The sequence below is a fragment of the Lactuca saligna genome, chromosome 3 (assembly GCF_052625555.1).
Source record: "Lactuca saligna cultivar CGN05327 chromosome 3, ASM5262555v1, whole genome shotgun sequence".
Classification (NCBI taxonomy): Eukaryota; Viridiplantae; Streptophyta; class Magnoliopsida; order Asterales; family Asteraceae; genus Lactuca; species Lactuca saligna.
In genome coordinates, this window is record NC_136419.1 from 23,085,898 (window position 1) to 23,098,289 (window position 12,392).

At 33.4% G+C, this 12,392-nt stretch overlaps 1 protein-coding gene and 1 long non-coding RNA gene across 6 annotated transcripts; one reads left to right on the top strand and one right to left on the bottom strand.

Annotated features, from left to right (window-relative positions):
* The first annotated feature begins 1,736 nt into the window (after window positions 1–1,736).
* On the top strand, window positions 1,737–3,262 carry LOC145034763 (BSD domain-containing protein). Its single transcript, XM_078983268.1, has one exon. The coding sequence runs from the start codon at window positions 1,808–1,810 to the stop codon at window positions 3,086–3,088; it is 1,281 nt and encodes a 426-aa protein (XP_078839394.1). The 5' UTR covers window positions 1,737–1,807; the 3' UTR covers window positions 3,089–3,262.
* A 787-nt stretch (window positions 3,263–4,049) lies between these two features.
* Window positions 4,050–6,880, bottom strand: LOC145034765 (uncharacterized). Of its 5 annotated transcripts, XR_013678218.1 has the most exons (8): window positions 6,515–6,880; window positions 6,398–6,446; window positions 6,124–6,309; window positions 5,806–6,033; window positions 5,602–5,712; window positions 5,447–5,534; window positions 4,859–4,944; window positions 4,052–4,421 (listed from the first exon to the last, which is right to left on the bottom strand). It is a non-coding gene; the product is annotated as an uncharacterized LOC145034765 (long non-coding RNA). The 5 variants fall into 5 exon arrangements; XR_013678217.1 differs by having other exon boundaries at window positions 4,050–4,421; window positions 6,124–6,446; XR_013678215.1 differs by having other exon boundaries at window positions 4,055–4,421; window positions 6,398–6,880.
* Between the last annotated feature and the right edge of the window lie 5,512 nt (window positions 6,881–12,392).

Sequence of the window (12,392 nt, forward strand, 5' to 3'; positions counted from 1 at the left end):
TGTTTATGCCTAAAACTATAAAAGACACATCTTTTGGTGCATAATGCACATAAAACTTATGTTTGTTTATGCCTAAAACTATAAAAGACACATCTTTTGGTGCATAATGCACATAAAACTTATGTTTGTTTATGCCTAAAACTTTTAAAGGCACATCTTTTGGTGCATACTGCACATAAAACTATTGTTTAATGTTTGTTTAATGTTAGTTTGCTCAATTACCTTTAGCTTGTTAAATTTTGTAATTATATGTGAATGTATCAACTGTTGGAAGGGATAAAATCGTCCAACTAGTATCAGCCGTATGCTGGTGTAATCATGTGTTTTTACATCTCATTGATCTCATAATAATACAACATAAACTAGTCGGAAACGACAGGTTATAAAACAAAATGATAAAATTGACAATTATCCCCTTTTGTTGAATTATGTGTCCTGCTGCTGCAATATAAGGGACTGTCCCTGTATAGAAGATAGTTCATTCATTTGTTCCCCTTCTTGGACAAAGTTACAGTTTTTCTTCCTATGTTGACCAATGTACCCCTATTTACCATGACCTCTTTTTTGTCCCATTTGTTAAGTTCATATACAACCTCACCAATAAACCCCTGTTTAGTTTAATACCTTCACTTTTATATCAATACCTTCACTGTTATACCAATATCATTTTTTTTGTTTTATCAAAAAAACCTTCACTGTTATACATCACCTTTATACTTACAATTACATTAGCATTATAGTTAAAATGTATTTCAATTCAAAAAACACAAAACAAAGAAAATAGAATAAACTTTAAAGGGCAGCAAAAGCACCCTTGATTACATTACCATTATGCCCTTGATTACATTACCATTAAAGCTACAAAAACATCCCTTTACAAAACACATTGGAATCAGCCATTTCATTCATTTTCCCTATACTACATCATGAGTTTCACTACAAGCAGAACAAAAAGCATCCACAAACAACATTTTTGAATCTCTAATATCCTGCTCATTTCATCGAGTTTCTTTCTAAAACTCATGTCATCCTTATCTGTCTTCATCTTGTAAGATTTCAAATCATTTTCCAATATTGAAATCTTGACTTCCATTAAGTTTGTTTCTTGTTCTTCTTCATCATCATCAACCCATTTCCAGAACTTACAACTTTCCTTATTTCGATCCTTCATATTCAGGAAAATAAGTCACATAACCAAGAAATTATTTAGGAGAGGGAAATAAAAAACTAACTTTAAGCTAAACTTACCAAGGAGTATGGACAAACCATAAACTTTTTTCCAGGATTAGCTTTGGTTGATGATGTCCAAATTCGAGCAATGTACCCACACTCACAACGCTTTCTACCAATATTAGATTTTGAAATGTTGGTTCTTGACTTGGATATGACGGATTTAGAGGAAGAAGAATACGCCAAAGAAGAAGAAGAAGGAGGAAGTCGTTACAGAGGAGTAGAGATGTTTGTCCTAATTTATTTCAACGATGGCTTATAAGGGGGGATATATCCTAGATAATCCATGCCAACTAGATAATCCACACATTAAGAAAAAGATGCCAAATCAGCCATTCCCATCTCCACCCGGTTACCACATTGAATCAAAGAGCAAAATGTGATTTTAAATGGTATTTTTTGAACAAATTCTTTAGTTATATGATGTTTTTTAATAGGGTATACTTAAATGGTTTTTTTTTTTTTTTTTTTTTTGTTACAAAATTGAAACATAGTTACCTTTTTAATCATTTTCCCCTTGTCAGATCTCTGATTTCTGTTCAAAACCCCACCTCCACCTCAGCCACTCCATTCCACCATGAATTTCTTCCAATCCGTCTTCTCCGACGATCCAGACCCTTCCGATCTGGATGCAACCGAAGCTCAAAGCCCGCAATCTCTTCCTCAAAACCCTGGTCCGAGCATCCCAACCATCACTTCCGCATGGACCTTCGGTAGTAGCTTGATGAAAACCCTAGCCTCCAAATCCGAGTCCGTCATTGAAACATACCGCCGTGATCTAGAGGAATTCAGTTCCGGGATCAAGAAAGAAACGGCCGTAATCCGAGAAGCAGCCGCCAAAGCCGTAAAGGACCTGCCGACCTCACTCGAAGCTGGTGCTGGCTTGGCTCAGGAGTCGCTCGAGTCGGTCGGCCAAGCCATCGACGACCTAGGTACTACCGTCACCGAAATCATAACTCAAGGTAAAGATACGCTGCTGGCCGTTGATTATTCTGATAGCGATAGTGATCTCACCGATGCTAATATTAGTCAGAGAATCACCAGTAGCGAGAATCTGCGGTTTTCTAAACCTTATAGTAGACTTGATGCTCAAATTTTAACGATTCAAAGTGATATGAACACGTATTTGAATGATCCTGAAGACCTTATGGAATATAATGAATGGAAACTAGGGTTTAAATTTGATGAAAAGGTAGAGGAGATTAATGATATCATGAATGCATACAATGGGGTAGTTGGGGAGATCTACAAAGAGATTGTTCCCGCAAGAGTTGATGAAGATTCTTTCTGGAGTCGATATTTTTATAGGGTTTATAAGATTAAGAAGACGGAAGAGGCGAGGGTTAAGCTTGTGAACAGAGCGATTTCAGGGGAGGAAGATGAAGACTTGAGTTGGGATGTAGATGAAGATGATTATGAAGAAAACACAGAGTCTGGCTTGAAGGTTGAAGAGAAGGAATCTGTAGAAAACTCACAAATAGAAGATGATGATGATGATGAGAAGATAGGTGTTTCTGAAACAAAAACTGAAGATCAAAATGAAACAAAAACTGAGGATCAAAAGGAATCAAAAGCTGATAGCATGGAAGCCAAATCTGATGTGAAAACAGGATCAGAGGGGAAGACAGATAGAGATAGTGATATTTCTATTGTTTCTAGTCAACCATCACCTGAAGAAGATGGGTGGGATGAGATTGAAGATATAGGGAGCAGTGATGAGAACAAGGAAAAGGTGGTCTCCCATGGCAATGCCAGCCCTGTTAGAGAGGAGTTGCGAAAACGATTGAGCATTGCTGAGGAAGAAGAAGATCTTACATGGGATATTGAAGACGATGATGATGTGCCTGTTAAAGCATAGGAACCCAAATGTAATTTCAAATTTGATTCATCAATATTATCCTACCATTTCTTTGGGGATATTTATCTGGTAAGTATTTGGAACATGTTCCTTAGTTCTCATGTTCTTTCATGCTTGTGTTGTACATATTATGCTTTTACCTTTTAAAGAAGCAGATTGCAATTTATTACCTCACTTTATAGTACTAGTAGTACACAACTCTTGCAAATTTACCTTTTGGTGTCAAATTGTCAATGTTAACTTGATTTGATCATATGAGTAATTACGATTTATTTGGTAAAATTAGTGTATGCTATATCAAATATGTGCTCAAATCAGGTCTTTTGATATATTTGTTTCCACTATCAGCTTTATATATTGAACATTTGAGGGTTAATTTACATTGGACTGGACTAGACTCAATCAGTTGTTTTTAGTGTTTGATAAGACTTGGGGTTTGTTTGTTTGTTTTTTCTTATGAAGACGTGTATGGTTGAATTGTTTAATGGAATGTATGTTTGGATAAAGGAGTTTTTTTTACTTGAAAAACTTATTTACCATATATGTATACTTTTAAACATATTTACCATATAGGGTTATTTAGTATTTTATTTTATTTTTTTTAAAACATGTCATGGTCTTTTACTTTTCCTTCTTTCATAAGAACTAGAGAAAGCCTCGTCGCTCTGTTGGTGCTGTGTTGTTGTATTTATCATGACCCTATAATGCCTATTAGGTTAGAGAACTAAATTGTCGCTACACTTACAGATAGAAAACTGTTACATTTTGGGCAAATTTTCACTTTATGTACTTGTGCTTTATTCCTAATCAAATCATTTTTTTTCCAAATTAACTATTTTGATGGTTTGAATGGAATATATATATATATATATAAACTGCAAAACTACCATTTACTTTACCAAGGCTAGTGTTGGAGTGAATGTTTAATCAACATTAATTTTTTTTATTTTTTTTTATCAAGGGCAAGTAAAAATTTAGAGACCAAGGAAGGCACAATGCTCTCTGATATGGTCTCGGAGAAAGTGTGAAGCCAGATAATTATGTAATAAAAATAAGATTACAATATTATTACGATAAAAAAAAAGTAAATTACATTGTTATTTTCTGCAATGGCCCTTAATTATTCATCGAATCTCAACACAGGTTGAAAAATTGTCTGTAGGTCAACTCTCAACCTACCACATTTTGACCAAAAACTTTTATGGTTATATTGCAAAGGTGGATAAGTTTTTTTTTTTTTTTTTGTAAACCTACAATATTTTTTCATCCCGGATTGTAGAGGTGATGGAACATTCCCACCCAAAAGAGACCAATCAGAAACTTAGTCATACACCTGCAGTGCATTTGGAGAGTTAATTTTTAACATTTGATTCTATAAATTTACCTATTGATTTCATGGAATCAAAACGGAATGGAATCACTCCAGGGACGGACGCAGAAATACACATTAGGTGTTGCTGCGGTTGAAAAGGTGTTGCCGGGGCATGAAAAATAGGCAAAAAACCAAAAAAATCGAAATTTTTTCCATTGCGTACGGGAAAATTAGGTATTGCCGATACCACACCAGGACACCAAGTAAAACCGTCCCTGAATCACTCATTCCATTACTTTGGAATGGGACTCTTTCCATTTTGTTAATCCTTCACTTGATTCTAGAATGGAATGAAAAATTGCAATTTAACCAATTTTTATTCATGAATTTATTTGGAAATTAAGTTTTGTGATTTTAATTAAATAATAATTATACTATGAGCTTTATGATTTACTTACATGATAGTTGGTATACGGGCCAAAAACAGCAGATTTATGATGAACATGAAACTAATATTACTTGAAGGGTATTTATCTTCAAAGACCTTGAAGCAACAACCACAAAAAGAATGACATGTTAATTAGATATTCATCAAATGCTTAAGAAGACATAAACATTTATAATTATTAAGTTGTGATTCAAGAGACTTGAATTTAACTACAAACAATTAAAAAAATGAGCAAGAAAACATCAATCATCAATTTTTAAATAATTTTTTTTAATCCAACTTTAAAACTATAGTGTTTTTATGCTTATGTTTTTACCTGCTGCCTGTTTTTTAATCCTCAAGTTTCATTAATTTCTTTCAAAAATGTTGCTTAAAACTCATGGTATCCGATCCTTCAAAAACTCTCATTTCTGATTCTTTCTGTTTTAGTCATTTATTTAATTCATGTAACCCTTTATTCGTGGAGTCTTGGAGAAGGGGATGCTCCAATTCTTTTGTTGTTTCTTTTTATATCACACCAGAATTGCTTATATTTATTGTCATTAACAAAAGATTAAATACAAATAATTTTACATTTGTATAATATTTTTAAGCTTACCACTTTCAGTCATTTCATAATTTGATGAATTGATACTTTGCAAAACCCTTTTAAACCGTTAAGTTTTCACGCAAAAGGAATCACCAACCTGAAAAATTGCAGCAGAATTGGTTATTTTTTATAAATGTTGACAAAAGTTACAAACTTTTACATACTTTAGAGACAGATTGATGATCAATAGTATCGCATTTGCTGCGATTCTCATCAAGTTTGCGACACAGATCCTGATTTGTAGCTTCAAGCCAATAAATCTGCTCCCGTAGGATCTAAATAACATGTGGCACAATGATCAATACTCCTCCTTAAGGATCAAAGTAAGTTTGACTTTTACAATGATAAAAGACTTTAAAAAAACATACTGGTAAATTTTTGATAAATCTAAGTTTTCTTTTGCATCAATCATGCAATCAGCTGAAGCCTTAACAATCGAATGACATAGTCTAGATAAGGAACGAATTCGGTAAGCAAACTTTCAATTTTCTGAGCATCGTTTTGAGATAGTGATTGCTTTTCCCGATTAGCGAACAAATCTAGGGAAACAATAATCCCTTGATATAATTATTTATGTAAAACATTCAACCCAACACCTGTTAGTCAAACACCAATACACAGACAACTGTAGGTAAAATTGGATGGAATTATAAAGTTAATAGAAATTATAATCCAATGAAACAAACCGGTGGTCTAAGCTTTGAGCTTTCACTGATATGGACTTTGCAGAGAAGCAGCGTATGAGCAGGAGCCATGTCTCAAGAGAACCGGAACCTCTCCCGTTCCCAATCATACACACATTCTTTTTTTTTTTGCTCGTCAATTGACAGGAACCTAAAGATACTGCAACAATTTCGGTGGCGTTGAATACGCTGAAACACAAAATTTGAATAATTCATAAACCCAAGAAATGTATGTATATATAAAGTACCAGATTGATGTTAGGCTAAGCCGATTCACCTGTTGCAATCCCAGTCTATTATCGGCCTTCCAGAGTTCCGATCACTACCTATACAGCCGGTCCACGTAAACATGTCGAGCAAGTGAAGCAAAGGTGGTGGATTTTCAAGCACTTACCTGGACCTATTCCAAAAGCGAGCAAGAGCTATGTAGAAGAGAGATGTAGCAGTTCAAAGATGTCGATGATTGTAGAAAACAAATCAATTAGAGTAGATGGTGGGAAGTAGATGTGGAGAAGAAGAAGTTGATGAATGGCAGTTTGGGTTTGGGTTCGAAGGTAGAAAAGTCGATTGGAAGCCTACAACGTGAAGCCAACGATTTCGACGGTGTGTGGGTTCATATAGAGGAGGAAGACGAAAATAATCGATCTGATAAAGAAGAAAATGAGAGAAAGATTAGTAAAGACGGTGCAACCGATCGGGTGAGATAGACGATGGGTGGATAAAAATTCCCAAAATTTATAATTTTAGTCTAAAACCCACATGAAAGAGGATGAAAGAGGAGTAAAAGCGGCAATCTCTACAAAATTTTGTGCCAAAACTTTGAAGCTGATAAAGTATATTGTTCCCTAAACCTTTCGGGAATATATATATATATATATATATATATATATATATATATATATATATATATATATATATATATATATATATATATATATATATATATAAACCTTCACTGTAACACAACTTTTTAAATTTAAATCAACAAACATCATCTTAAACTAAAAAAAATTCATAAGTAAAATATTTTAAATACAAACCCACCAATCATTTGTTACAAAATAAAATAAGAAACATTCCAAATAACTTTTATTTATAACCATTATCTACAAAAAATACAAAATAAATAAATAAATAAATAAGATATAAAGTTATACAAATGAACCAAAAAAATATTGAATGTCTTAATTTACCTTGGTTTAGACGGATATTTTTTTCGATTGTGACCACTTTGCTTACAAATTCCACAAATGTTCACTTTTCTTCATTCTTTAATGTCCATTCTATTTCGAAGTCTTGTTGAGCGGAGACGACATTTTTTTTATTTCGTAAGAGCTTTAAATTTGGAAGCAATTCTTTAAACAATGATTGTGGCCAATACGCTTTATGAGGAGGGGGGAAATTCAGAAACCCAAGTATCACAATATTTTACAATTAAATAATATTTATTAACATATTACCAATTATTCAAAGAAAATGTGGCACATGCACTCAAGACATGAGAACAATGATATTTAAACACTTCCTACTTACTACATGTGCAAGTTTTCTGCTCCAAATTAACTACTTGCACATTTCTTCATCTTTGAGTTATCAACTCAAATATACATTTCTCTCGATTAAAAGATCTCAAGGAATGTGCACTTGCTTTGACATCAAAGCTACTTGTTTGACAAGAACATGAGGGGTATATGCATCTCCATTAGCTCGTGAACTATTTCCTAAAGGGTGTCTCACCTTAAATTAATGCACCAATCTATAAAAAGTAAGTTGGACACAAGCCGTGATTGGTAAAATACGGGCACCTTTAAGGACACTATTAAAAATCTCCGACAAATTTGTTGTGAGCAACTCATATCTCCTCTCACCATCATGTGCAAGTGTCCATCTTTCAAGTGGACGACTCTCTAGCCATTGTCTAGCTTGTGGATTTAGCTTCCTAATTCCAAGATGACGATCATAAATTAAACAAATACCTTCATGTTCTTTTACCACATGAATCTTGATATAAGAAAGAAACCAATTCCAACTACCATATGATTCATTTTCTATAACTGCAAATGCTAGTGGCAAAACCTGATGATTACCATCAACTCCCATTGCAATCATCACCGTTTCCTTGTACTTACCATACAAATGTATGCCATCAATGCTAATCATCGGTCGACAATGTACAAACCCCTTAATAGAAGGGGCAAAAGCCCAAAAAAACATCCATCGGTTCTTCATTGGTTGAGATCGAAACTATATAGTCCCCGTATTAAACTTTAGAACTGTGCATAGAAATTTGGGTAAAACAGAATAAGATTCTTCCTAATTGCCAAACACTTGTTCAATTGCCTTCTGTTTTCCGGTCCAAACCTTTTTGTATGAAGGAATATAACCTAATTTATTGACTATTTTAGCTCTCAAAGCAGGAATACTAATTGAAGGTTGCTCTTTAATAAGATGTTTGGTTTCCTAGACTATCAAGATCCATCTAGATTTGGATGGTCTTGAGAAATATTATCATGTAAACAAGTATGTGGACTGATATACTTTGTAACTTCAAAATATCCACTTCGTTTTCGTTTGATTGCACGAACTTACCATTTGTAACTGGATTGTAAATGTAACTTTCATCTTATGGTCTATAGAGTTGGACGTGTCTCAACAACCTCAAACTGTTTATGTGTCCTAATACTATAAAGCTTGATAGCTCTAGTAAGTTCTTTATCCTTGAAAGAATATTTTCCTAACTCTTGTGTAAAATCATTCTTGTTCGTTAATTGTGACACAAGCCAATTGTTATTAATAGTCATATTTGTTTCCTCCATAGTAGTAAAAGTTGAAGGAACTGCAAAAGATTCTTCATCATCTTCTTCTCTAATTCCATATTCTTCTCCAATTCCATCTTCTAACACATCATTTGCAACAACTTCATTATCAATTGCTATTGCATTTCTTGCAACAACTTGAGAGATTGAGTGGAAATCCTCATTCTAAACAATGTCTAATATGACATTAGCATCCATCTACAATCAAATACATAAAATCAGAAAAACAAAAAACAAAATTCGAAAGTGTAATTGGACATATTGAAATCAATAATCAAACAACATCCGATCAAATAAACCAACCTGTGATTAAACATATTGAATCAATTACAACCTTAAAAATCGAATTCCACAAAATCGAATCAAACAGAAATCGATTTCACAAATATAGAAATCAAAAATTGAATTTCAAACAAATCAAAACTAAAAACTCGAAGCAATTACAGCCTAAAAATCGAATTTCACAAAATCGTATCAAACAGAAATCGATTTCACAAATATAGAAATCAAAAATTGAATTTCAAATGAATCGAAACTAAAAATCGAAGAAATTACAACCTAAAATTGAAGTTCTAATTCGAAACGTACCTGGAACGATATTGGCTGAAGTTGCTGATTAACTGTCAACGCTGGGTCGCCACCGGAGTCGTCGGCAGTGATGTGTCGGAGATGATGCTCTTGTCGTCGAAGTCACTGAAATCGATTCTAATTATTGGAGTCATGCAGTCATTGAAGATGGAAGAAGAGGAAGGGTAAAAATTGGTTTAAATAAAAAAGTAAATTAGGGCATGATTGTTTTTTTTTTAAATTAAATTGCTAAATAACCATCATATGGTAAATGACAATTTTTTTATACATACCAATCTAACCTCCTCTGTTACCTATATTTTAAAGTCAATTTTGACTTTGTGTTTCCAAGATCATCTTTTCCAATATATTTACTATCAAAGTTTATATTTTCAAAAAACAAATACAAAAAAACTATAAAATATATTAGTATAAATTTACTATTCAAATTACATAAAAAATAAAAAATCATTTACAAAAAAAAAACTCTAAACTAAATACGTCAATATCACCGAAGATACTCCCGAAAATATCATCTGAAATACGTTGCTCGTCGCCGGAGCATTTATCACCGGAAATACGTCACAGAAAATACAATAATTTTTTTTCTCTCTTAACTTCCATTATATATTTATCTTACACTAAATACACACAAAAAACACACCTCACAAACACCAATCTGAAATAGTAAAGACACATAATCTGAAATATGAGAGAGAGAGAGAGAGAGAGAGAGAAAGAGAGAGAGAGGTGGCGAGTCGGTAGTTAGGGTGGTCTGACATCGGCTCCTTGGTGGTTCTAGTGATCCAGTGAACCTTGGTGGTTGCAGTGATCCGACGACTTGGCAACCATTTTAACGAGAGAGAGAGAGAGAGAGAGAGAGAGAGAGAGAAGTATATTATATGTATATATTTATTTGATAAATTTATCGATTTTCAACATTAAAATTTTCTTAAATTTTAGGTTTTTAGATCTCTTGAAGAAGAATTAGGTACAAAATGTGGCGCGTTCTCAAAGTTTTGTTACAGTCACTAAACGATCGAAGGCGACAACTTTTGGATTCACCTCTAAAGTATTTCTTTGTTGTGATCGTGGTGGTATATCCAGAAGTAAAAATACGGAAACAAAAAAATTAATTGTCCATTCGAATTGATAGCAAGGTATTTGAAGGCACATGATGGTTGGAACTTAAAGGTCGTACGTGATGATCACCATCATGAACCATCAATGTATATGGATGGTCATTCATTCGCAATGCGATTGTCGGATAAAGAGACTCGTTTCGTCAATGATTTGACAGAGCTGAATATTAAACCACTAGATATTTTGTCAACAATAAAGCAATAGAATGAAAATAACATGTCTTCACTAAAAACTATATACAATTGTCGCCATAAGTTTACGATATCTCAATGAGAAGGTAGAACCCTGATACAAAATGTCATGCACATTTTGCATACTAAAGGGTATAATTATGAGTATCATTTAAACGAAAGTACTAACGAGTTAGAGGAGTTGTTTTTTATGCACCCAATATCGTTAAAGATGTGGCAAACATTTCCATATGTGGTGTTGATGGATGCTACATACAAAACAAACAAGTATAATCTTCATTTTCTAGTGATTGTTGGTGTCACTTCTACGAGACCGACGTTTTCTATAGCCTTTGCATTCATGCATAGTGAAAAAACAAGCAACTATAGGTGGGCATTGACTTGTTTGAATTGACTTGTTTGAAATTGACAGTTAATGACTCTTTTTGTCCTCGTGTCATCGTCACCGATAGAGATTTGGTGTTGATGAAGGTGTGCGAAAATGTTTTTCCATAACGTAGTCATTTACTTTGTATGTGACATATATTCAATGATAAAACAAAGCATTGTAGCAAACGTATCAAATCATATAAGACTTGGGGTTCTCTTCATCCAATATGGAAGAAATTAGTCGAATCTCCGACATTGAGTGCATACATGCAAGCTTATGCAGACCTTCAATCGTTATTGTCCAAAGATCCATGTATCATTAACATATATCCTGAACTCTTAATTTCTTTAATGATTAATATTCATTCAATCGTACTAATTTGATTTTTCTTCACATTTTAGTTGTTTTTGGGTATCTTTACAATACTTGGTTGGAGAAGTATCCCGAAAAATTTGTATCATTGTGGACTCACAAAAGTACCAATTTTGGAAATTCAACAACAAATAGAGTTGAGAGCCAACACGTTATGCTAAAAAAACACCTAGCATCTGGAAAAAGTGATTTGGATAAATTCATATATGTTATTGAAACAATTATACAGTCACAAGACACAGCTATCAAAAAGAGTTTCACAAGGAGCATAATCATTCGTAAACCAAAGTTTAAGGATGAGATATTCAATTCACTGTGACATCATGTTTCAAAGCATGCTTTTGATAAAATCTTAGAAGAGCTTCATCGGTTAAAAGAATTTGTATCAACTCCTAAGAATTGTGGCTGTCAACTACGGACATGTTTTGGTTTACCATGCGCTTACGGACTTGTGATGTATGTTGATGCATGTATGCCAAATCTATTGTATTAAATTGACAAGTTTTATATCTATAATCACTTTATAATATTTTACCTTTTTTATTGTAGGTTCACCTATTCCGTTGGATTCAATTGATATTTTTTTGAGAACGCTTGATTTTAAGCCTTGTGTATCTGTGGATTATGGAAATCTTAATGTTGATGATCATATGCAAAGGTGGAAGGAAAAATTCAACAATCAACCAGATCATGTCAAATACGGTTATATAGGAAAGATGGAAGAGATAATCGATCCTTCAAAAAAATAATGATCAATGAACATTCGGTTAAGAAAAATAACCGTGGACGCCCAAAAGTGAAGTGTGGTCACCA

Bases quoted from the DNA above. Each gene is read 5' to 3' on its own strand.
- LOC145034763 (XM_078983268.1), top strand. From the start codon at position 1,808: ATGAATTTCTTCCAATCCGTCTTCTCCGACGATCCAGACCCTTCCGAT.